The 22,170-nt window shown below is 50.6% G+C and overlaps 1 protein-coding gene and 1 long non-coding RNA gene across 4 annotated transcripts in view; one reads left to right on the top strand and one right to left on the bottom strand.

Annotated features, from left to right (window-relative positions):
* LOC136018145 (uncharacterized) overlaps window positions 1-22,170 on the bottom strand; it is a 360,185-nt gene that overhangs the window by 15,474 nt on the left and 322,541 nt on the right. The gene's annotated exons all lie outside the window — the stretch shown is intronic.
* On the top strand, window positions 2,836-16,082 carry KLF15 (KLF transcription factor 15). Its single transcript, XM_065687321.1, has 3 exons — window positions 2,836-2,918; window positions 6,902-8,012; window positions 14,023-16,082. Exons 2-3 carry the CDS (start codon window positions 6,967-6,969, stop codon window positions 14,189-14,191), a joined length of 1,215 nt encoding a protein of 404 aa, XP_065543393.1. The 5' UTR covers window positions 2,836-2,918; window positions 6,902-6,966; the 3' UTR covers window positions 14,192-16,082.

Here is a 22,170-nt window from a genome sequence, read left to right as displayed (position 1 = left end):
GGCAATGAAAAGGTCCTTCACTTTGTGTTAGCCCCGGTGTTTGGCTGGGCTGTAGGAATGCTGGAAAGGTCGTCTGAGCCGGGGAACCAGTTTGACCAAAGTTCTCTCCCAAAAGGTGGCAACGGAAAGAGTGGAAAATCCCCAGGCGGGATCACGGGACACAGGAATAACAGATTTTAAAAGGAGCTGGTGAGGAGATGAACAGAGGGAAGGAAATCTCTTAGTGATGAACGAAATGATGGGGCAGGGGAAAAGAGAGCACACAGCGGGGAGCAGGGCTCGGTTTTGGTGCTGTACCATATGAAGGATGCTGCTGTGAGACATCGGTCACAACTGCACAAAACCTCTTCCCCCAAAGCCAGTCCCAGCCCAGCAGTCATTCCTGGTTCTCAAGGAAGTTGGCAGCTAGAAGAGATCAGAAGTCATTGTATCTATCTAGATCCGTGCTGTTCATAAAAGCTCATAGGGATTCCAGAACCCTGAGCACAATTTCCATGTGTGTCAGTTTATCAGGGGGCTCCAAAGGATGAAGCAGTAGATCAGTCCACAGCTTGAGAAGTGCTGCACTTCCAGGGGTGGATTGAGATGAGCTCTGAGGCAGAAGCTCTTCCCTGTGAGGGTGCTGAGGCGCTGGCACAGGGTGCCCAGAGAAGCTGTGGCTGCCCCATCCCTGGCAGTGCTCAAGGCCAGGTTGGACACAGGGGCTTGGAGCAAGCTGCTCCAGTGGAAGGGGTTGGAGCTGGATGAGCTTTAAGGTCCCTTCCAACACAAACCATTCCATGATTCTATGAAAATTAAGATTGTAACTGATGGTAATAAACATCATCAGGGAGTTTCCTATTTGTACAGCTGCCAATTCAAATTCCATTTAAGCCCAGTCTTGAGGGCTTGGGATTTTAGCTCTATCTGTATCTCTTTGCATTGCATCAAGCTAAACTTCACCTACTTGGGGAATAAAGGGTTTTAATTGAGAAAAAGCAGAAAAGGAAGGTTTGCCAAAAATCTATTTTGGGTAAAAATACTTTAGACCAGCGTTGTCACCAATGTAATGCTTTTTACATCAGTGCAGTTACGCTAATGCAAAACTTGGCCCTGATGTACTTGTATAAATATAGTATCTAGGAATTTGATGAGTGTGGATTTGTGCATTATTCATGGAGAGAACGTTAGGAAGAGTGAGGTCTGTGCAGGAGAGCAGAGCCCTGAGCACCCCCAGGTCCTTTGGCCATCCTCATAGCCCTCAAAAGGGTGCACAGATCTGTTGTCACGAGGCTGCATCCCAGTATCCCCGAGTGCACATTCCCAATGATGTGAAAAAAATGGGAATATGAATGGGAAAAGCCACTGACTGAGCAGAAAACTTCCCTGGTGCTGCAGCTGGCCCCCCTGCAGCTTCCTCTGCTGGGCTTTGCCTCTGCGGGAGTTAAATACGGGTCCTGATCCATGCTGAACATTGCATAGCCACAGTGTGAGTGTGTATGCGTATATATTGATACACATAAATATTTGTGTGTATATAAGTATATAAATATATATTGAAGTGTATGCATCTATATGAAAAACTATTGCATGACTGCAATACTTGGGGGACACCCTAATCCCCCCCTTAAGCTCCAGCAGGAAAGGGGCAGGTATGAGATCTGAGGCTTGCACTCTTCCAGGGACTTGCTCATCTCCAGGAGCCTCTACGGGTCCATGTGCCTGCACCCCTGCAGGGATTCATGCAGCTCCAGGAGTGTGCAAAGCTCCAGTTGTGTGCATCCATCCAGGCAGGGACTTGCACACTTCAGGAGCATGCGGAACTCCAAAAGTGCGCATCCCTCCAGGGATTTGCACACTTCAGGACTGTGAGCCCATCCAGGGATGTGCACGCTTTAGAAGCATGCATCCCGGCAGGGATTTGCACACTTTAGGAGCACGCATCCTCATAGTGATTTGCGCACTTTAGGTGCATGCATCCCCGCAGGGATTTGCACACTTCAGGAGCATGAATCCCCCCAGTGATTTGCACACTTTAGGAGCACGCATCCCCGCAGTGATTTGCACGCTTTAGGAGCACGCATCCTCATAGTGATTTGCACACTTTAGGAACATCCATCCCCGCTGTGATCTGCACACTTCAGGAGCACGCATCCTCATAGTGATTTGCACACTTCAGGAGCATGCATCCTCATAGTGATTTGCGCACTTTAGGAACATCCATCCCCGCAGTGATTTGCACACTTCAGGAGCACGCATCCCCGCAGGGATTTGCCCGCCCAGCAGATGGATGCGCACACTTGAGGAACGCGCTCCGCACGGATTTACACAACGGAGGCGCGCCCATCCCTATGGATTCGCGCACTCCAGCGCACTCACGCCCGCTCGCAGGCGCTGCCACCTCCGGCCCGTGTCGCCGCCGCCTCTCGCCCATGCTCCGCCGCGGGGGCCGGGCCGGGCGGGGCCGCGGCTCCCATTGAGGCCGGTGTCGGTCCGGCCCCCGCCGCGGAGGGACCAATGGGGGCAGCGGACGCGGTCGAGCCTCTCCCCGGCCTCCCCCGCCGCCGCCGGGCTCCCGTCCGGAGCGGGGATATAGTACTACGGGAGCGGGGCCGCGCTCCGCAGCCGTGCGCCCGCCTCCCGGGGGAGCTGCGCCCGCCGCCCGCCGCTCCGCGGGCCGCTTGTCCCGGCTCCTGCCGCTGGCTCCGCTCAGCTCTGCGCCTTTATTCCCTTCACTGCTTGTGTTTTCTATCATTATTTTTTGCTTCTTTTTATTTTGTGGGGATTTTTTCCTTTTTTAATTTTTTTCTTTTTTTTTTTTCCTTGTTTGTTTTGGTTTTTTTTCCCATCATTTTTGCCACCTTCTGCTCGTTCTTGGTATTATTCTTGGTGTGTTGTCGTCCCCCCCCCCCTCCATCCCGGCCCGCAGAGGAGTTCAGGTAAGGGTGTACGAAGGGCGCGGAGCATTACGCGGGTGCGCATCGCGCCAGCGGCCCCCTGCGCCCCGTTACCGGGGAGGGGAAGGCATGGGGGGGGGGGGGGGAGGAAATGTGTTTAACCTCCTACCCCCCTCCGTGACCGGGGAGCAACGGCACAAACGCCCAGAGCCGTGCAGCTGGGGGGCAGTTCGGGGCTGTTTTCATGCTGGAGCTGAGTCGTGACAGGCTGGGGGGGGATGATGCCGGGTGTCGCGATAAGGGGACAGCGCCGGGTTGGGGAGGGGGGGATTGAACCCCTAAAACTCCTGAGAACGGAGGTAGGGAGCAGGAATCCAATTATGATGAGGTGGGAATTGCACACACACACACCCCCCCAGCTTTATCCGCAGGTGCGGGTGGGGGTTCGCCTCGGGGGGCTCCGCCGGCAGGGATAGGGCTTCCTCGCATGGAAATCGCAGCTGGGGATGGAGGGGGGATAGCTCTGGGACAGGAGCCTTTGGGAATGTTCCTGCAGCTTCCCAGAGGGGCTGGTTTGGGAAAAAAACAACGGGGAGACCCGAAACACAACCCCCCCCCCCCCCCCCAGCCCCGTGTCCAGGGAGCGGCGCAGCCACCTTGCACAACAGATGGGGGCAAACGCGTTTCCTCCTGGCTTTTGCCTTCTGTATTCGTTTACCCGTTTATTTATTAAGGGGTTTTAATCCCGTCCCCATGCATTCCTGGTTTAGCTTCTTAGAAGTGCCAGGCCTGGTTCAGTGCCTGGTTTATGGCTCTGTTTGGCTGCGGAGCAGGAGGCAGCCTGAAGAGATTTAAAGTCTTTGGGGGAACAAGAGCAAACGCTGAAGAGATCAGTCTTACACTAGAGAAAGCTGTAGCAGCTCACGTAGGAAACCAGTGTCAGTGCGTCAGAGCCCTTGAACTGGTGGGGCATCGGTTGTGCTGCTCTGACCACCCAAACGGGACAGGCTGGGGAATACGGCAAGTTCCCAGGGCTTTGCATTTTAGCGTTACTTTGAGTCAGAATGTGCCTTCTCCGCTCTCTTTTTGCGGGGAGGTTGTTGCTGTTTTCTGGAGCTGGCGATGGGTTTTAAACAGAACAAGATGTTTCTGGCAGCAAGGACATCATAACAACCCAGGGAACTTAAACGTTGGAGGCAGCCGTGGTGCTGCTGAGCATCTGCTGTATTTCACTCCAGAAGCGGCTGGTTTTGGGTGGCTTGGGCACTGCGGTCCCTTAGCGAGGTGTTTGCAGGCTCTTAGAGATGAAAGTGCTTCATGTAAACAGCATCGTTACTGTTCATAGCGTGCGCAGCCCTGGCTTGTTTGGGTTTGGCTGGCTCTGGTTTGGGCTGTGTCTTCAAGCAAAGTGAGGATGAAAGCTTTCTGGTTGTTAGGCTGGCCTTTGGGATAAAATATAGCCCGGGCCTGATCCTGCATTCCAGGCATTCCCCAGAATCTTCTTGGCTGTTCTGCAAGTTTTGAGAGTGCACAGAAAGCAGATCTGGCCCGTGATGTTCTTGGATCTATTTTCCTCTTGACAGTCCCCTCTCAAAATGACTCTGGTTACACCAAGTGACACTGCCCCTTGTCAAAAGAGATGGGGAACACGCATGCTGGCTATTCGCTGCCAAGGGACCTCAGGCACAGCAGTTGCTGAGGGTTTGTTGTTCCCCCCCCCCCCCCCCTCTTCTTTAAGCCCTTATTCAAGTTACAGCTTAGCTCTATTCCCAGTGAAATCTATGGATATTTTGGTACGTGGCTTCCTAGTTCTCGCAGGCATTTAAAGAAAACTTGAGCTTTCTGTGTTAAATAACTTCACCAGCTGCAACCAGCGCACGCTCCTTCCCCGCATGCAGCTTTCCTTACCGAAACCCCACATTTCAGTCCGAATTTCATTCACCATTCCTTAGAAATTCAAGGTGGAACAATGCAGATGTAGGAGGGGGGATCAGAAACCATCCGGGGGCAAGGCCTCCTTTCTGCCCCACATCTCATGAGGTAGGAGCAGGCTGCTCGGGTGAACTCTGACTGGAAGTCAACGCAGCCTTCTCGGCAGCAGGTTGTGCTTTCTGTTTGAAAGCTGGGAAGAGCCCAGCTCTGGGACTTCGGAACTTCCCATCCTGTGCGTTCAGCTCTTCTGACTCCTCACTTTTACTATAAGACATGATTATAGGCTAAGGTCACAAAGCAGAGCCGCTAACCTCTGCGTGAACTTCCTCGTGCTCGGCACATGTGGGTATTTCACTATGGGGTCAGAGGCTCTGCTGGCTGACAGGCTGCGCACACCAGGAAAGTGTGCAATCTCACTTTCAAGTCTTCCTTTCAACCTGCCCCTGCTTCCCCCGTGTGTGAATGGAGGAGGAAGCTGTATCTTTAAGAAACATGTTTTGGTTTGGGTTTTTCCACCCCCCCTGTTTCCTATGAAATATTATGAAGTGCTGCCAGTGGGATAGAACCCTTTAAGGGTGTTGTGTAAAACACCTCGCTCTGCATTCACTGCAGCACTAAGATGCCTTCTGATCCTTCTCCGGAGAAGGCAAAGACAGGGCGAAACGTGGCGATCGGGCAGCAAGGATGCTCTGCAGCAGCAGTACCAACCATCCCCTTCCCTGCACAGAACTGGGAGCTATTGACTATTCATGGCAAAGCGCTTCCAAAGCGGCAGAGCCTGTGGAAAATGACAGCGTGTAACAAGATTGAGTGGCATTTCCTTCGCGCTGGGTCACATGCCTCCCAATTCACACACACACAAACCCTCATACGCTGATCAAATGACTCCTATCTCTGCAGCCCGCATACCTTCCACAGAAAGAGTTGTTTTATTATGCACACGGACAGCTCTGTTTTCAATCAGTCACCTTGAGCGGATGACTGAGGGCCAGTGTTCGCTCCATCTGGAGGGCGCTGCGTTTGCTCTCCAAGAGGCAGAGTCTCCATCCGTAAGCAATTTATGCGTTTTTCCTTTGGGAAAGGGGGGAAAAGAAAGAAAACAAATACGCAGATTCCTTCCCCCCAACACCTCCTTCCCCTCCCCATAAACCTTCCTAGGAAGTTTGCATGGCTTAGCCGGGAAAGCGCAGGACTGTTGGCTGCGCTAGGAAGGATGGATTTTGCCCTCGTGCCCCCAAGGGCTCGCAGCAGGATTACGGGTCGCATGAACAGGGGGGAAATGGGGAGCACTTGCTGTGGGTCACAGCACATGGAGGTGCTGGGGGTCAAATGAGCCCTTCCACTTCAGCACAAGGTTCGGATCACCTTTACCTCCGTACCTGGAGTATGGAGTGGTGAGGGGACACCAGCCCCCCGCTGCCCTGCCAGCCCATGGTTAATGAGCTCAGCGCAGCACCAGCCTTATTAAGGGCAGTGCAGGTGATGCTGACGTTGGCACACTGATTCATTACATCTGGAGGGGAAAATCCGCCTCCTGGATGCTGAAGCACAGCAAATATTTTTGGCTCCTGACAGATTGATCCTTGCATTATGCTGATTAGCCTGTATTTGTGGAAGTGGGGAAGTTAAAAATAAGGTGGGTGGAAATCTACAAGAGATAAGGGAAGGATCTGTGCTTGTGGCCACCAGAAATAGCCTCCTTTTTTATGTTTTGGGGATGGTTTTGTTTTGGTGGTACAGATTTCAACACTTTCTTTTTTCTCCCCATTCTGTCCTTTGGCTCTAGGGTTCCCTCTTAGCTGACAGCCCATCATTTATCTTCTCTCTCCAGTATTATCCTGTAAACCCAGAGCGCACCCGGTTGGGAAATGAATTCTTTTGCAAGTCTCTGGTGCAATCCCATGAAATGCTTCGGCCCTGACGGTCCTTAGGGGGTGGTACAGACGCACCAAAGCGTGCAGCAGCATGTGTACTCAGTGAGGCTGGGTGCTTCGGCCTTTCCTGCGGGCTAGAGAGCTTTACGAGCCTCGGTACATGGAGATAAATGATTAAACCGACTTCTGACTGTCGCTGTTTTGTTTTCCTACACTCAGGCTCTCACCTGAACTTTCACCGCCTGGTATATGCTGTTGGGATATCCATAAGAGATCGCCCAGGAATGGTGGATCACTTGCTGCCTACTGATGAGTCCTTTTCATCTACAAGATCTCCCCTTGGATACTTTGGGGACATGACAGCAGGGGTGAGGTCCTACCAAATGCTGCCCTCTCCCCTGTCCGAAGATGACAGCGACTCGTCCAGCTTTTGTTCTTGTTCCAGCCCTGACTCCCAGGTTCTCAGCTCCAGCTATGGAAGCACGTCCAGTGCAGAAAGTCAGGACAGTATCTTAGACTACTTGTTGTCCCAGGCATCTTTGGGGAATGCCGCAGCATCATGGTGGGACAAAAGGAGACTTCAGCCGATAGTGAAAGAGGAGTACTTTAGGTTGCCTGAATTTGCTGTGGATATGGAAGACTCAGGACCATTTCAGCCCACGCTTGAGGAAATTGAGGAATTTCTGGAGGAGAACATGGAGTTGGAGCTCAAAGAAAGACCTAAAAGTGAGACCAAGGACTTGAGAGCTTGCAGCCAAGTTTCTGTTGCTTCGCTACAGCAAAAAGACCATATGTTACCCAGCGCCAGTTTAAAAGAGAGCAAAAACGAACAGTCGAGCAGCTCAACAACGGAAGGTGGCCAAGCTTCAACCGGAGGAGTGTCCGTGGAGAACGGGATACCGGTTATGCTCCAAATTCAGCCTGTACAGATCAAACAGGAGTCCAACACGAGCCCCACTTCCCAAGGACCAGCACAAGAGAACATTAAAATTGCCCAGCTCCTAGTTAACATCCAAGGACAAACATTTGCCCTCGTGCCTCAGATAGTTCAGTCGTCCAATTTGAACTTGTCCTCTAAGTTTGTCCGCATCGCTCCCGTCCCCATCGCCGCCAAGCCAATTGGGCCAGGAGGCATGATCCCGGGGCAGACGGGCATCATCATGGGTCAGAAGTTTCAGAAGAACCCAGCAGCAGAACTCATTAAAATGCACAAATGCTCTTTCCCGGGTTGCACCAAGATGTACACGAAGAGCAGCCACTTGAAAGCCCATCTGAGGAGGCACACAGGGGAAAAGCCCTTCGCCTGCACGTGGCCGGGGTGCGGATGGAGGTCAGTATCGCGGTGCTGCGCTACCCGATCCCCCTTCCCCTTTTGACTCCATTGACCTGACTTGCTGAGCAAGTGGGTTTGCACTCTGGTTTGTAAAGTGTTTCTGTTCCCAAAACTTACCCGGTTGGTTTGAGAATTAAGACCTTTTTCTTCCTGGAGGGCCTTTGAGAAATGAACTAGCAGAGCATCCCCTGCCTGGCACCTAAGTGTCTTCAAAACTAGCTCATCATAGCTTGTATTTCACTCCAAGAGGGTCAGATTAAGCTTGTTACCACCGGCGATACCTTATGTTCACATTGCTTTGGTTGCAACACACAGGCTGCGGCAGATCCTTAGGGGGTGCGAGCTGAGAGCTGCAAGTGGTTTAGGATGGTTTAGGGCAGAATCACTGCACGTGGCTCAGCTGCAGAGGGCTAAATGTGATCACTGAAGGGCTGTGATAAGCGAGCGAGTGTGGTTAGGAGCAGTATTCAGTGCAGTTTCATGGTAAACATGCCTCATCCCACTCCTGGAAATGCTGGCAGTGACAGCCTGGCGTGCTCTGGGGTTTTATTTTCTGCCTTGATTCAGGAAGATGAGTGGGTGCCACTCGAAGTTGCAAAAAGCTGTCAGATGCAACAACAGAAGCAGAAGGCTGCGGTGGAGTTCAGCTCAATGGGAGCTTGCAGCTCGGTTGAGCAAAACGTTTCGCAGAGGGCATCTCCTGGTTTATTTTATTTATTGACTTCATTATTTTTAATACTCGTTGAAAAGTCGAAACTGTTTTTAAAAGTCAGCTTCTGATATTAAGGCGAGTTTGATGGAAGCTTTCCTCCCTCCTTCCAATAAGCCGCGTTACGAGCCGGCCTGCTGGCAACCCTTAATTCGCAGCGCCACAAGTGAGGATGGGAGAAACCAAACTCTCAGCTCCCTTGTAGTAAGTTAAACCAGATTCCTCTTAAAAGGCTGTCCTGCAGAGCTTCAGTGAGCAATGTCTAAAGAGGAAATGGGTTGTGATCATGGGCAACAGACAAGGTAAAAAGTAACAGGCGAGGGTTGTGTAAAAATGCAAGTATGTGAGACACGCAGCAGTTAGAGATGGCTGGCTTGGTCTGAGGGAAAAGGTCAGAGTGGGGCTGAAATCTCTGCTCCCCAATGGGGCCAGCTTGAAATTTGCCTCTAAGATCAATGCCATTGATTTTCTTTCCCTTTTCGGTTTATGGTGGCTCTACAAACTGGGGGGGGATTCTCTTTCCTTTTGTCCTGGTGGCACTTCTCATGAGCTGGGCTGCTCAGGATGCACTGACATTAAGCCACGTTATTTAGCTCACTGGCCCCATACAGGCTGATGTGCTCCTGACCTGCAGAAGAGGCACTCGCTCCTCTCGATTTGGTTGCCAGAGTACGTGCAGGCAGCAGATGTGCCTCCTGCCTGCAAACATGCCTGTGGGTGTCGTGTTGGCTTCCCTTGTGCTGGGATGTGAGCAAACCCCTTGATTTTGTGACAGATGCATGTAGCACGTGAGGGTTTGTCTGATCCACGCTGAGGTTTATACAACGCACACAGGGACTTCTATGGCTCAGGATGACCTTCTCCAGGCCTGTCTTATTTCAAAGTTGGCATTCCCCAGGCTGCAAAACCAAGGGGAACATGTAGGAAAAACACGATGCGGTAAGGGATGGAGAGTGAGTTTACACTGGGGTGCCTGCCTTCTGCCAGCATCACAGTGAATGGTGTGGATCAAAAGGAGGGTGCAGGTCCTGCATCCAGGAGCACCCTGAGCTTTCACTTTCAGCCAGCCACACGTTTTCAAAGACAGGGATCCCAACAGGGATGAGAAATCAATCACCTCAGCTATGCGAACACGTGTGCTGGGCACAGACAGTGGCTGGAAGGGCTTTTCAGGCTCTCTGTTGCTGTTTGTCCGGTTGCATTTCACTGACCCCCAACACCCCCAAGCTTCAGAAGGGCTCTGCTCTGATGGGGGAAGGTTATAGCCAGCAGGAGAGGCAGCGGGTGGGGAGTCACTTCCTGAGCTCACAGCGATCCTTAGCACCAGGCTGAGATTGCGGCACATCCCCTGCATGGCTGCTCCCACATCAAAGGCCAGACCCGGTCCAGCCCCGCATTACCAGTCCCCTTTCATCAATAAAGCTTGTTTACCTTCTCCAGAAGTTCAGCGAGAGCTGTGATCTCACATGACTTCACTCGAATGCATCTGGGCTCGCTGTCTGCTCCCACTTTTACATCAGCACAGACGAATCTAAGCCCTAAACCACTGCTGGGCTCTGCTTTCCTCCTCCTTTCCCTGCAAGCTTGTGCTTGCGCCTTCACTTTTTCCCCAAGGGCACTTCAGACCAGACCCCACCGAAGATGGTCATTTCAAAACCAAGACCAAGCGTTGCCTAGCACCAAGTGGCTGAGCTGTGGAGTGGGTTAAACCTTTCCCAGCTGGGAAATACGCAGCCCTGCTATGGTGAAATTGCATGCTTTAAATGCACCAAGGTAGGGGTGTATGCATAGCAAGCCCTTTTCTAACCCCTAGGACAGTGGGAGCACGCCAGCCTCTTGAGGAGGCTGAACCCTGCTAGCTTGTGCCTTCCTTGGCACAGGGCAAGAGCTGTTTTCAGCTCCTGCAGAGCTGTTCATCAGTGGCCGGTGACCCGTTGCCTTCGATCCACACTGTACCGGTCGGCGCGCTGATCCGTGCAGTGCCAGTTTATACCTTTGGCACACGGCAGCCTCTGGTTAGTGCTGGTCCTGAGACCAGAAACCAGAACTGCAGCACGGGCTGGTCCCCAGCGGCTGTGTCATGGCATGGAGCAGGGCAAGCTCTATCAGTACCCTGGTGCAGCAGTGTACAAAGCTGCAGTTGTAAGGCTGGAGGGGTTAGGCAATCGCCTCTCAATGCCCTGTGCATCTTCTGCCTGGTGGCACTTCCCTGCTCTGCACGTGACAGTGGGCAATACAAGCTCTGCCTGCTTTGGTAGGGAGGGTTTAAAGGCTTAGAATGCATGTGGTTGGGAGCGTGTATGGGACCGAGCAAGTATGGGGAGGATCATGTGTGGGGCAGGTCAGGGCAGGCGTCTCGCATTGGTGTTTTTTGCTGGTGCTGTGCAAAAGGGTTTGTGGGTGTGGAGGAGGTGTGCTGGTTTGACACAGTGGAGCTTTGGGGATGGGGAGGATGAACATGGAAGTTCAAGCCCAGCTTGGACAGGGCTTGGAGCAAGCTGCTCTAGTGGAAGGGGTCCCTGCCCATAGGAGGGGGCTGGAACTGGACGAGCTTTAAGGTCCCTTCCAACACAAACCATTGATTCTAGAGCCTCCTCTCCACTGTGGAGAAGAGGTACAGCCTGAGTCAGTCTCAATGGCTGGTAGCCATGGTAGGAACCATGGAGTACCAGGCTGAAGCTATTGTCCTTTCCTGCCCTAAGAGCCACACAGCAACGTCACCGTATGACTGGGAGACACGGGACACATCCTGCACATCAGGGAGCTCCAGGATTTCTCTTCAAGGGAGATGTAGTTACAGGTCCTTTGAGGTCCCACTATATAGAAGGATGAAGGAGAGTCTTCTAGTTGCTGTGGAATTGCCCGGATCCCTCCACTTTCCATTAGAAGGAGGAATCCTTCTGGAAACGCCAGTGACCCGGGATAGTGAGGTGTTCCTTGCTCTTACATGGGTTTTGTTTGAATTTGCCATACCACTGGGGATTACTTGCAGTTTTCTTGGGGTTATGTCAGTGCCAGAACGTGCTGCAAATACCCTTCCACCGCAGAGCGAGGCCACCAGGTCCTGCCGGCTTCCTTGTCCTAACCTTTGCGTTGTTTTTGTGCAAACACCCCAACAGCTTGAGGTTTATTTCTGTGGGCTCTGTAAGCCGATCTTTCCGTGACTGCTGGGGAACAGCGTTGCAACATTCCTGCCTCTTCGGCTAAGGACATCGCTATGAGGCACGGTGTATTTTTATCGGATGAACTCATCCGAGCTCATTCCTGACGCGCGCCTCTTGCTCCCCCACCATCCATGCAGTTCCCACCGAAATGCACTTGTGGAGCTCTCCTGCGGGATTAGCCATGTGCCGCTGCACTTCTGTGGCACATGGTGACCTCGATGGCCACGGGCATGGGGCAACCCAGCCACATCTGGTTTTACTCCTTCAGGCGATAAGCCTGTATATAAGAGAATGGCTCTTCTCGGAGGTGCTTTTCCCTCTCTATTCCCTTTTCCCTGGATGTGGCTGCCACCACTGGTCACAGGACTGAGTCCTACTGAGGCAGTCCTTATAGGCAACATCCTGCCCTCTCCAGAAAGATGCTGAGTCCTACTTATCCATAGCTCTACAACAGCAATCCCCTCCAAGCATGTAGCACTGGGACTAGCTCACTGCTAAAGACTTGGCCTTGCTGCTTCCATGTCCAGACTGTGGTTTTGGGAAGCCATGGCTGGAAGGAGCATGGGTGCCAGAGAAAGCAAACATGCAATTACTAGGGGTGAAGAGAAACCTCTGTCATAGCCTTTATGTCCCAGACGAGGAACAGGTTGATGGCTCCATTAGGGCATCTGCCTGTTGCTCTTAATGGTGAGTTTGACTCTTTCATCATGGAGATACCAAAGCAAGGAAAGGGAGAATGGCAAGAGAAAGGGTGAAGGAATCTCCCTTACAAATCCTCCTGGGAATGATGTGTCAGCAGCATATCTCACCCATAGCGAGTATCTGCATCTGCTTTGTGCCGGCTGAACACTCTCTGGGTTGCACCACTGGGCTGAAGAGCTGCAGGAACCCAGGAAAACACTCCCAGCTTTCCCAGTGCCTGTGCCCTGCCTTTCAACTGGGAGATCAGAGCTCATTGCGACTTTTATGTGGAAACTTCTTTTTCTTGCATGAAGGACTCATTCATAGGAGCCCAGCGGCCCTGTTTTCCCCTTTTCATAAGTGTGTTTGCTCTGTTGGTGATGTGATATTTTGCTCCAGAAAGACGCAGTTTTCTACATGTTCTTCCCCCCCCCCATTTATTCAGCCAGTGCCCATGACTTCATTTATTTATTGTACATAAACAGCTGATCCCGTTTCTTGCAAGCCCTCTTTCTGTGCCCCTCTTTGTCCCTGCTCTGGCAACAAAACACTTCATTGCCCTTTGTCAGGCAGCTAATCTTTTGTACCCATCTGGACAGGGCTGTTTTAGTGTGACATTATCAGTTAACCCTCCGGCTCCCAGTGCCCAAGTGCCCCGCTGTTAAGAGTGAAGGATTAACTGGTTTGAGTTCAGGATTCAGGGTGGCTCTTTGGGGGTTTTTCTGTGGAGGTGGAAGGTGCAAACCAGCTCCGATAGAAATGACTCTGGGAGACACTGTTGGTAATGAAATGCTCAATCTTGAATTCAATTCACCCATGAAGTGACTATGCTAATGGCCATTATGATGTTGAGCGTCCCTGGTACTGAGATGTTAACAGCTCTTTATTTAGCCTGAAGGAGTAGGTACAAGAGCCAAAGTTTCTGCTGGATCTGATAAGCCATGTAGCTTCTGGGGAGCTCTGTCTGGCTGTTATCTGTGGGTCCATCTCAAACTAGGTGCAGTTACTGGGTGTCTGTTGTGCTTGTGTCTGTGGGAGCTTGGAGCAGATCTCATGCAGGATGCTGGGTGTTACCTTTGCTTGAGAGGTGTCCTTGCTTGGATTTGCAGGGGAGAGGTTATGGAACAGGCTTTGAAAGGGACTGGTAGAGGGATCAAGAGCAGTGCTGGTTTTGTTGACCTCTACCCGGGCTATTGGGTTTAGGGCAAAGTTGGTACAAACGCATTGCTCTGAGCCCAGATTTGATGTGGGATGAAGCTGATGGCTGTGTGTTTCCTTCCATCACTGCTGCTGGCTGGGACCAGACCGGCTGTGTTGTGTGTCCCTTTCAGTTTGCACGTTTGGGCTTGGCCACAAATGGAGTGTCCCAATGGCCTCAGGGGACTCTTTTGCGCTGTGAGATGCTGAGCAATGCAAACCCCATTTCCCTGACGAGGCTTCTCTTCCCCCGCAGGTTCTCCAGGTCAGACGAGCTGTCCCGGCACAGGCGCTCCCACTCGGGGGTGAAGCCCTATCAGTGTCCTGTCTGCGAGAAGAAGTTTGCTCGGAGCGACCACTTGTCCAAGCACGTCAAGGTGCATCGGTTCCCTCGAAGCAACCGCTCCATCCGCTCCGTGAACTGACCGGCCCCGCTCTCCCCTTCCCGCCCAGCACATCCCGCAGCAGCCGACGACAGCACTTTGCTCACTACGTTTCTAGCGATAATTTATTTGTCTCCACAGAACAGTCAATGCTGTTACTTGATACCACCGTGCCCAAGTGTCCCATGTCCTTTAAAGATGATTTGAGAATGAAGTCCTTTTTGGGTCAGGGGAGGGGGATGCTTCTTCCTCTTTGTCTTCTTGTTTAAGGATGTTGTTTTCCTTATTTCCTTCTATCTTTCCCTCCTTCGCTGCTGCTTCTTTTGGAAATTATAGTGTTTTATTTTTAGCTGTTTTCTGCTGCACAGGAAAATGTAAGAGTTGCTTGCTGCTAGTTAATTATAGCCCTGGCATTCCTGAGGGCTTTGCTCATGTACAGGCCATTCATTGTGAGTTTTTATTAAGCTGCTCTATTTGTCCAGTTTGGAAACAGCAAATTCCTTTGGAAATGAAAACAACTCCTTTGTTTTTGGGTCGCCTGAGCCAAGGATTTGTAGGGGGCTGGCTATAGGAGGAGGCACAGTGGGAGTTGGGGACAGGGGGAGGCAAGGCATGGAGAGTGCTGGAATGCGCCTCTGAGCCTCTCTGGTTTCTCCAGCTCACATCTACCTTTTCCTTGGCTAGGGCTATATATAAATATTTATGTATATATATTCATACTTACATATATATATATATATATATGTATTTAAGCAAAGGAATATCCCAAGCAAACCTGGAAGCTCAGGATGGATGAAATGGCTTGGAGTGGAGCCTTTCGGCGTGTCTAAGTGCATACTGTGTGCATGCTTCTCCTGTCCTTTTCCTCTGTGGGGTGAAGGATGCCCATGTGTTGAAGGAAACACTGCTTCCTTTGACCCTGGTCTGCAGCATCCACTGTCTTTAGCAGCCGAGCTGTTGTCTAGCACTAAAGCAGCAGGAAGATGTTTGTGAGAGTGGCTGAGCTCTATTCCTGTCTCTGCCTCCGTCCTCCTGTGTGATCTTGGGGGAGAAACCAGAGCACCAGCTTGGAGGTGCCTGGTGGTCCCGGTGAGCACCAGGCATCCCGAGCATCCACTGCGAGCCATCGCCTCGCTGGTTGGAGCTAAAGTCTCTGTCTGCTGGCCAGCAGGGTCTTGTAGGATGGACCTGTACCCAAGGGAGGGTAGGAGCCATTGTGGCATGGTGGGACAGCACCTTGAGATCCGGGTCCAAGGGTGATCTTCTCCTTGCCGACAGCCATGTCAGAGCTCCATGCAGCTGGGGTGGGCGAATGGGTGAGAACAGTAGCCAAAAGAAACAAATCGGTGTGGTAGCTGGCTAAGAAGGGAATTGAAGCAGATAATCAGACGGTAGCAGGCAATGATTGTGTTTGTGTTTCCTCTCCTTTTGGTTCTGTTGTTTTTTTCTGTTTGAACTCTGGCGATTGTAAGAAGCTTTAGGAGAAAATAGAATTCAGTGATTAGGAACAATTTCATAATGGATGTTGCATTTCCTTTCCATTCGCAGGCGGCATCCGTTTGTCTTTTTGTTGGCAAAATGGGAAATGGGAAGCTGCGATTCTAGCGCTAGGCAGAGCAGGAGCCCGCGCTGTGCCAGAACAGCAGGTCTAGCTAAGGCAAATGCATTCCTTTTGTCCTCTAGAAATTAATATAAATGAACTATCATCTATTGACTGGTTTATATCACATCCTATGAATGTATGTAAATAAAACTGTACATAGACGCTATATCTATATAAAATATCTTTTAATAACGTATCAAATTTGTGTAAATTGGAAACAAAAAATGCCTATAAAGCCAGTGTACATAAGTTACAATTCTGTATATTTTCTTTTGTTCTTCATAAGAAATATATTTACTTTGACAATAAAATGAAAATGGAAATTTTAAATCCCTTCTTGAAATTATTATTCCTTAATTTCCTTCGTAATGAGGATAATAGCGCTTGAAATTCCAGTTCACCGGGATGTGACCTTTCAGGTGCTGGGTAACAGGGAGAGGATGGAACAGATCTGGAGTTGCCTTCAGTTTCCTCATCTCAGAAGGTTCCTGGGGGGCGAGAGATGCTCCAGCTCTCCCTTCACCGCAGACCTCACGCCTCGCCTGGCAGCAGCACTGGGACCCAAATGCCTCCTGTGGTTTCTGACCGCTATGGAACAGGGCTGCAGCTGCAGCAAAACTGTGGTTAGTAAATGAGAGCGAGCAGGTTTTGAGGCAATTCAAGCTCCAGTGGTTAGTGTGAAGGAGGAAGGGCTTCAGAGTCTATTTCAGACAGTGATGGTGACTCACTGTGTGACCCGGGACAGAGGACTCGATTGCCATGTGCTGCAGTTCCCTTTCTTGTAAAACAGCGATAATAACGCATCATAGGGATGCTGTGGGACTTAATAAACGTTTATGTGACCCTTGGATGGAAGGAGCAAGCAGTAAGACCAGTAGTCACAGGATTAGATTATGCAAGAAAGGCTCGGCACGGCAGAGGTCTTGGTGCCAAGGCGCTTCAGTTGGCTCCTCCGTAAATCCCATGTCTGAAAGAGTGATGTGAAGGATCTGTGGTCCGATGCATGCCTCAGGCCTGAGGAGAAGATGCCCTGTTCTGCAACAGCCATTGCTTCCCATTTGGAACAACAGGGGCATGCACACTTGTGATCTACAAGCCCGGGGCATCTCTTGCACTGTGCTTTTGGTTCCACTGGAAGAAGAAACCAGCAGCACTACCCGTGTTAAAATAACTTCTGAGTCTCCATGGGAGCAATGGTGTAGAGGGGCCAGACCTTCTCCCAGCAAGAATCACTCTGAGACTAACGGGCACTTGGGGATTACAGCCTTTCCCTGAAGAACAGCCACCAAACCCGCCAGCTGATGAGCCAGGGCTCTCAGACCCTGACTGTTTTGCCTAGAGAACTGCTATAAGACTGTCAAGAGGACCATGGGATGAGGAAGAGTGAGTCCTGTTCACTCCAGGTTGTTGTTACCTCCTCAGGTGTAGCCTAAAGACCAGAGTCCTAAGGACTCCTCTAAGAGTCCTAAATCATGTACGCGCTTATGCTAGCAAGCCTGCGCCAAGAGGATCTGTGATTCCCTTCTGTTCTCACCCTATCGACATCATGCATTAAACCAGCTGCTTTATTCGAACCAGCATCTTGGTCTCCTGCTCTTCTCACCTGGAGTTCTGATATTGCTGTGACAATGGGCAATCCACCCTGCGAGACACAGTTGTTCTTTTCCTGCAGGAGATGATATTTAAAGCTGGAGTGGAGTAGTGTAAAATACCTGCTGTTGGAGCAGAAATCTGACATCTAAGCTAGGTCTTAGCCTGGAATATTTTCCATGAAACTTTTACTTAATCTCTCTTTTCTTTTTCCTGTTTTAAGTGTGGTTTCTGAGCATGGATTGTGTGGGTTTTTCTGGCTAATACCTGTACGGAAATATAAGTCTATGGAAAAGTTGCAACACTTTTTGCTCATAAGAGTAGGGCTGTGTTTGCTGTGAAAGAAGAGTTAGTTCTGCATGAGAATTAATGATGTTTTCAGGGGTCTGTCACAAGAAGAAAGTAGGAATTTCCCCAAGAGATTTTGATGTTTGTTTTGTGTGGAATTATCCTGCCCGGGCCTTGCTGATTCATGGCCTTGCCTTTAGCCTGATTACTCTTCACCCACCTGAAGATAAATATATCTTGAAGAGCTTTGATGCCACAACTGTAAACAAGTTTATTATGACTCTGCTTCAGCAATTCTGCATGGCAAAGCACAGCATGGCATCGTTCTACATATGCCTAAGTCCCATTGACTTCAAACATCTATAACTGGGTTTCTGAGGTGTGAATCACAGCATGGACATGTGTGTAGTGTTAGAGGCTTCAAACAAGGATAATGATCTGGTTCTGAGCACTTGCAAGATCTCTGTATGTTTCTACAAGGTTTTACAGGGTATTTCTGGCCGTTTATAGTCTCTTCATCAGAGCTGGTGGCGAAGGAATGGTGTTGAGGGGTGAGGAGGCATCAGCTGGGAAGGTTGTACTCAAGGTAAGGACTAAGCATAAGGGATAAGAGTAAAGTGATATTTCTGTCGGGTGCCCTGGCTTCTGTGACCCATGGCTAAACAGAGCAGTGGAGCAATGTGTCCAAGACCACAGAGCAACGCAGAGGGAAAATGGGAACAGAACCAAGAAATCCCAAATCTCCTTTGCCCCAGACAGTGGCACAGAGCGCACGTCAATAACACGCAGTGGGTTATAGAAGTCAAAGTGTAATAAGACATGTAAGCGAGGCATCCGATAAGCAAAGAAAGGTAAAGATAGGGCATAAGATAAAGTTGGGCTGCACTGATAACGTCTACTGTTGGAAAGGATGGCAAGGAGAGTGGAAGGAGATCTTTCTTGCTGGTGTGTCCCAGCTGGGAGCTGCCAAGGTAAAACTCCCTAAGAAGGGTCCTGATCCCCTGACGTCTGTTATGGGGAGGGAAGCTCCTCTGGCATTTGGTGTGGGAGCTCAGGGAGCTGTACCCCTGTGGGGTGCGTTGAGCAGGTACTGTCATCGGGTTTAGACCCTGCCATGTTTGCAACAGTCCCCTGCTCCCCGCGGGGTTGTTTCCACTCAAACCCTTGTGCTGGGAGCCTTCTCCTTGTCTAAATGGCCACTATACCTATAGTCCAACCAACCAGCTGACTCCAGCACAAAGCCGGTGGCAATAAGCCAGGGTTAATGATTACCCAGGCCCCTCGGTTTATGTAAGCCTGGATGTGCTGTACCACGGGCTCTTGGCTGGGACCTGCCCTCTCCGTCTGGGAGAAATACCAAGGACCTGCCAACACACAGGGAAAGCTGTTTGGAGCCAGCTGGGATTTTCCTTCTCCCCTTTTGACAGCACCTATGAAACCCGTTATTCACTGGGTTCAGCGACTGCCGTGCTTTGCTTGCTTGTTATTCAGAGACATTGCTTTTAAAGAATGAGCTGTGCTCAGCTCCCACTGACTTTGGCACAAGTCAAGGACAGTGACCACCATGGTTTATCCAGGGAAAAGATAAAGATAGAAAAGATAAAGGCTGCAGAACCTGGCAGGTCCTCAGATTCCCTTGCTTGTTTCTTCTGGGACATTCGTGTTTTTATGGCTTTTAATCTCTTATCTCACAGGTTTTAGTTTATTGCCTTATTTTTTTTTTTGGGGGGGGGGGGAGGGGGATGTTAGGATGTGTTGTGTGTGACAAATAGACATTGTAAGAATCTTCTAGCCTTAACATAGTGTGAGGAATCTTCTAGGCTAACACATGGAGTGTGTGTTTGCATACAGCTAGAGCAGTGGGATTTAATGACTTCTGGTTCAATGATCCTGTATCATCATGAGGTTTGTAGCTCCTCAGTGCTCAGTGTTTTACTGCTCTGAGCTGGAGCACATCATCTCTTGATGCGTTCCCTACCTGAATACCACTTTTCTCATGGTTCTGTGGTTAGGCTGACACGAAGCCCATGCAAGTACTTGATCTTTAAAGCTAAGGCCGGATGAACCTCATAGCTCTTGAAGAAGTCTGTTGCAGAGAGCTTTCACCAGCGCACCCATCCTGCCCTATGGTGTGTGTGTGCCTTGGCCAGCATCGCACTGAGCTCCAGCTCACTATTCAAGTGTTTAGAGCAACATCTGACAAGGCTCTGGCCATCAGAGGAGAGGGCAGTGTTTGCATCTCTGCTGAGTGCATCAAGCTGAGGAGTTAGGTAAAATGGAAGTGAAACTCACGAATGACAAGTAACTGCTGGGGAACGCAGCTCTCCTCTTGCTCGCACTGCTGCACCTCTGATAACTCATCCCCTGCTCGTGTGGGATTCATAACCCTCCTGAAAGGGAGCGTAAACTGACGTGAATGTGGCCTGTAGTTTTCCGCAGGGGAGCAGAGGAAGGAAACCAGAAACTGAAGGGAGTTACGGTGTAACAGGCACTGTTCTGTCTTTTCCAGCACAAACGGAGTGACAGGCTCTTTGTGCAGGAGGGTGGTGGTCTGAGTGAGCAGCCAGTGTACAGCATTCCGGGGCAACAGCAGCTTCATGGCAGGGGGTTAGTGAATGACAGTCAGAGGGCTGAGCCTTGGACAGTTGGCAGTCATAAAGAGAAGGGGCTGTCAGTCCCTTAGGTCCCCTTCCTTGTGTAAGGATACTGCTTTTCTCCTGACTCTATGGCTGATTCTTGGAGTGGCCTCAAGTGACTCTTAACACTTCCCGAAGGAGGAATATTATTTATCCATATGACCCAGATACCGGGAACCTCACTAATTACAAGGCTCTCTGAGATCTTTAGTGGAAACATCTATCCAGGAATTGTTTTGCATGTGATGGAGGGTGGAGTCCGGCAACCCACAAAATGAAAGGTACAAAGAAATACTGTTCTGTATCTAAAAAAGCCTTTGGCATCTGCCTCTCCTGTTGAGTCCAGTGGGCACCAGCTTAAGCCCTGCTCGTTATTCCAACATTATGGTTGTTAATACAGGGATTGGGATATTGGACTGAGAAGCATCCAGGCATTTAGTAAGCTTGCCTTCCATAAGCGAAGGAGTGACGCGAACGTTCGAGTTTGGCTGTTGACTGCTGACTTTTTCTGAGAAGTCTATAAACGGCAGCCAGGTAGTCTCTCACTTTTTGTTTCTCTGGACTGCGTTGTTTTTCCATGGACAACATGTCCTGGACCTTAGAGGGCTGGCTGGAGCTCGGTTCCTTCAGCCCGCCTGTCCCTAGTGGCAGATAATGCATTGGGGAGGCCAAGGGGCTTGGAAATGTCGTTGTCAGAGCAGTTGGAAGAACACACGGGCTGTGCTGACGGCAGCAGCCATTGCAAGCGGTCCCATGGACCGGTGCCTGTGCTGGACCTTGGCTCCGCTGGGTCTGACCAGGGCACTGTGGCACTGCAGAGCTGAGATGTGGATGTGGATCTCCTGGGGCAGGGCTGACCTGGGGAGCCCCTTGCTGTAAATGAGACCTCTTTGTGCCATCTGGTGTGGAAATGATCTCTGGTAGGGGCTTGTCCCTTCTGGAAGGGGCAGATGCTCCTGGGGAAGATTAGATTTAGCTGGGAGGGGTGCATGAGGTGATGAGCAATCTGAAAGCTCTGAAAACTGAGTTAGTTACAGCTGACAAGTTTGCTGGCAAACCGTCCTTCTTGCTCCCCAGGAATTAATGGCACAACTGGAGGGTGTTCATTTACCTGCCACCCTGGACCTTTAGTCTCCTCTCAGGGTATTCCAACAACTGCTAAAAACACAAACATCGGTAACACATTTGCCTTCAAGAAAGCGTGGGTTTTCTTCAGCACCGAAGCTCAGCACAACCCTTCTCAAGCACTGCCTGGTTCCCTGAGTGCTTACCCCTCACTCGGCATCACTGGCTCTGCCTTGTAGATAACCCAGGCTTGTGCATGAGATCAGTGACACTCATCAAAGCCTAATGCAAATCAATCTGTGTCATGCCTAAAGGAATGGTTAGCAAATTAGCATTGGTCCTGATGACTTCATGCAAGTTACCTGATACCCTGTGACAGATCTCTGGGAGGGGGGGGCAAGACCGTGGATCCAGGGACAGCTGGAGCCATCCTCCTTGCTCTGCTCCTGCATTTCCATTCCAACCTCAGTGAAACAAATGAGCTGTGCTAAGTTAATAATAATAGCCGGCACTTCTTTAGCATCTTCCAGCTGAGGAGCAGAACGTGTTTCCCAGAGGAGAATTGGGCATTTCAAGCCCTACGAAGAACAGTTGTCACCCTCACTGTGCAAAGTCAGGAAAAGGATTTAAATGATTTAACCAATAGTTCTTGGGGAGCTTGTGGCAGTAGAGCAAACCCAAATGTACCAGCTCCTTCTTAGACCCAGATGCTAATCACAGCTCAATCGTTTGTTGTGATTTGGAGATGCGTACACACCGATGTATAGATGCAGTCAATTGGAGCACACTGGGGAGAAGTGGGAATGCTTTATAGCCCTCTGGACAGGCTTACAACCTGC

Source organism: Lathamus discolor, chromosome 7 (assembly GCF_037157495.1).
Source record: "Lathamus discolor isolate bLatDis1 chromosome 7, bLatDis1.hap1, whole genome shotgun sequence".
Classification (NCBI taxonomy): domain Eukaryota; kingdom Metazoa; phylum Chordata; class Aves; order Psittaciformes; family Psittacidae; genus Lathamus; species Lathamus discolor.
The sequence above is the reverse complement of the archived record's forward strand: the minus strand, read 5'-3'. Positions and strand labels throughout refer to the sequence as shown.

What these genes read in the sequence shown, in the direction of transcription:
- KLF15 (XM_065687321.1), top strand. Translation starts at nt 6,967, where the DNA reads ATGGTGGATCACTTGCTGCCTACTGATGAGTCCTTTTCATCTACAAGA. An exon ending in TGGCCGGGGTGCGGATGGAG is followed by an intron (nt 8,013 to 14,022) that starts GTCAGTATCGCG and finishes CTTCCCCCGCAG; the next exon opens with GTTCTCCAGGTCAGACGAGC.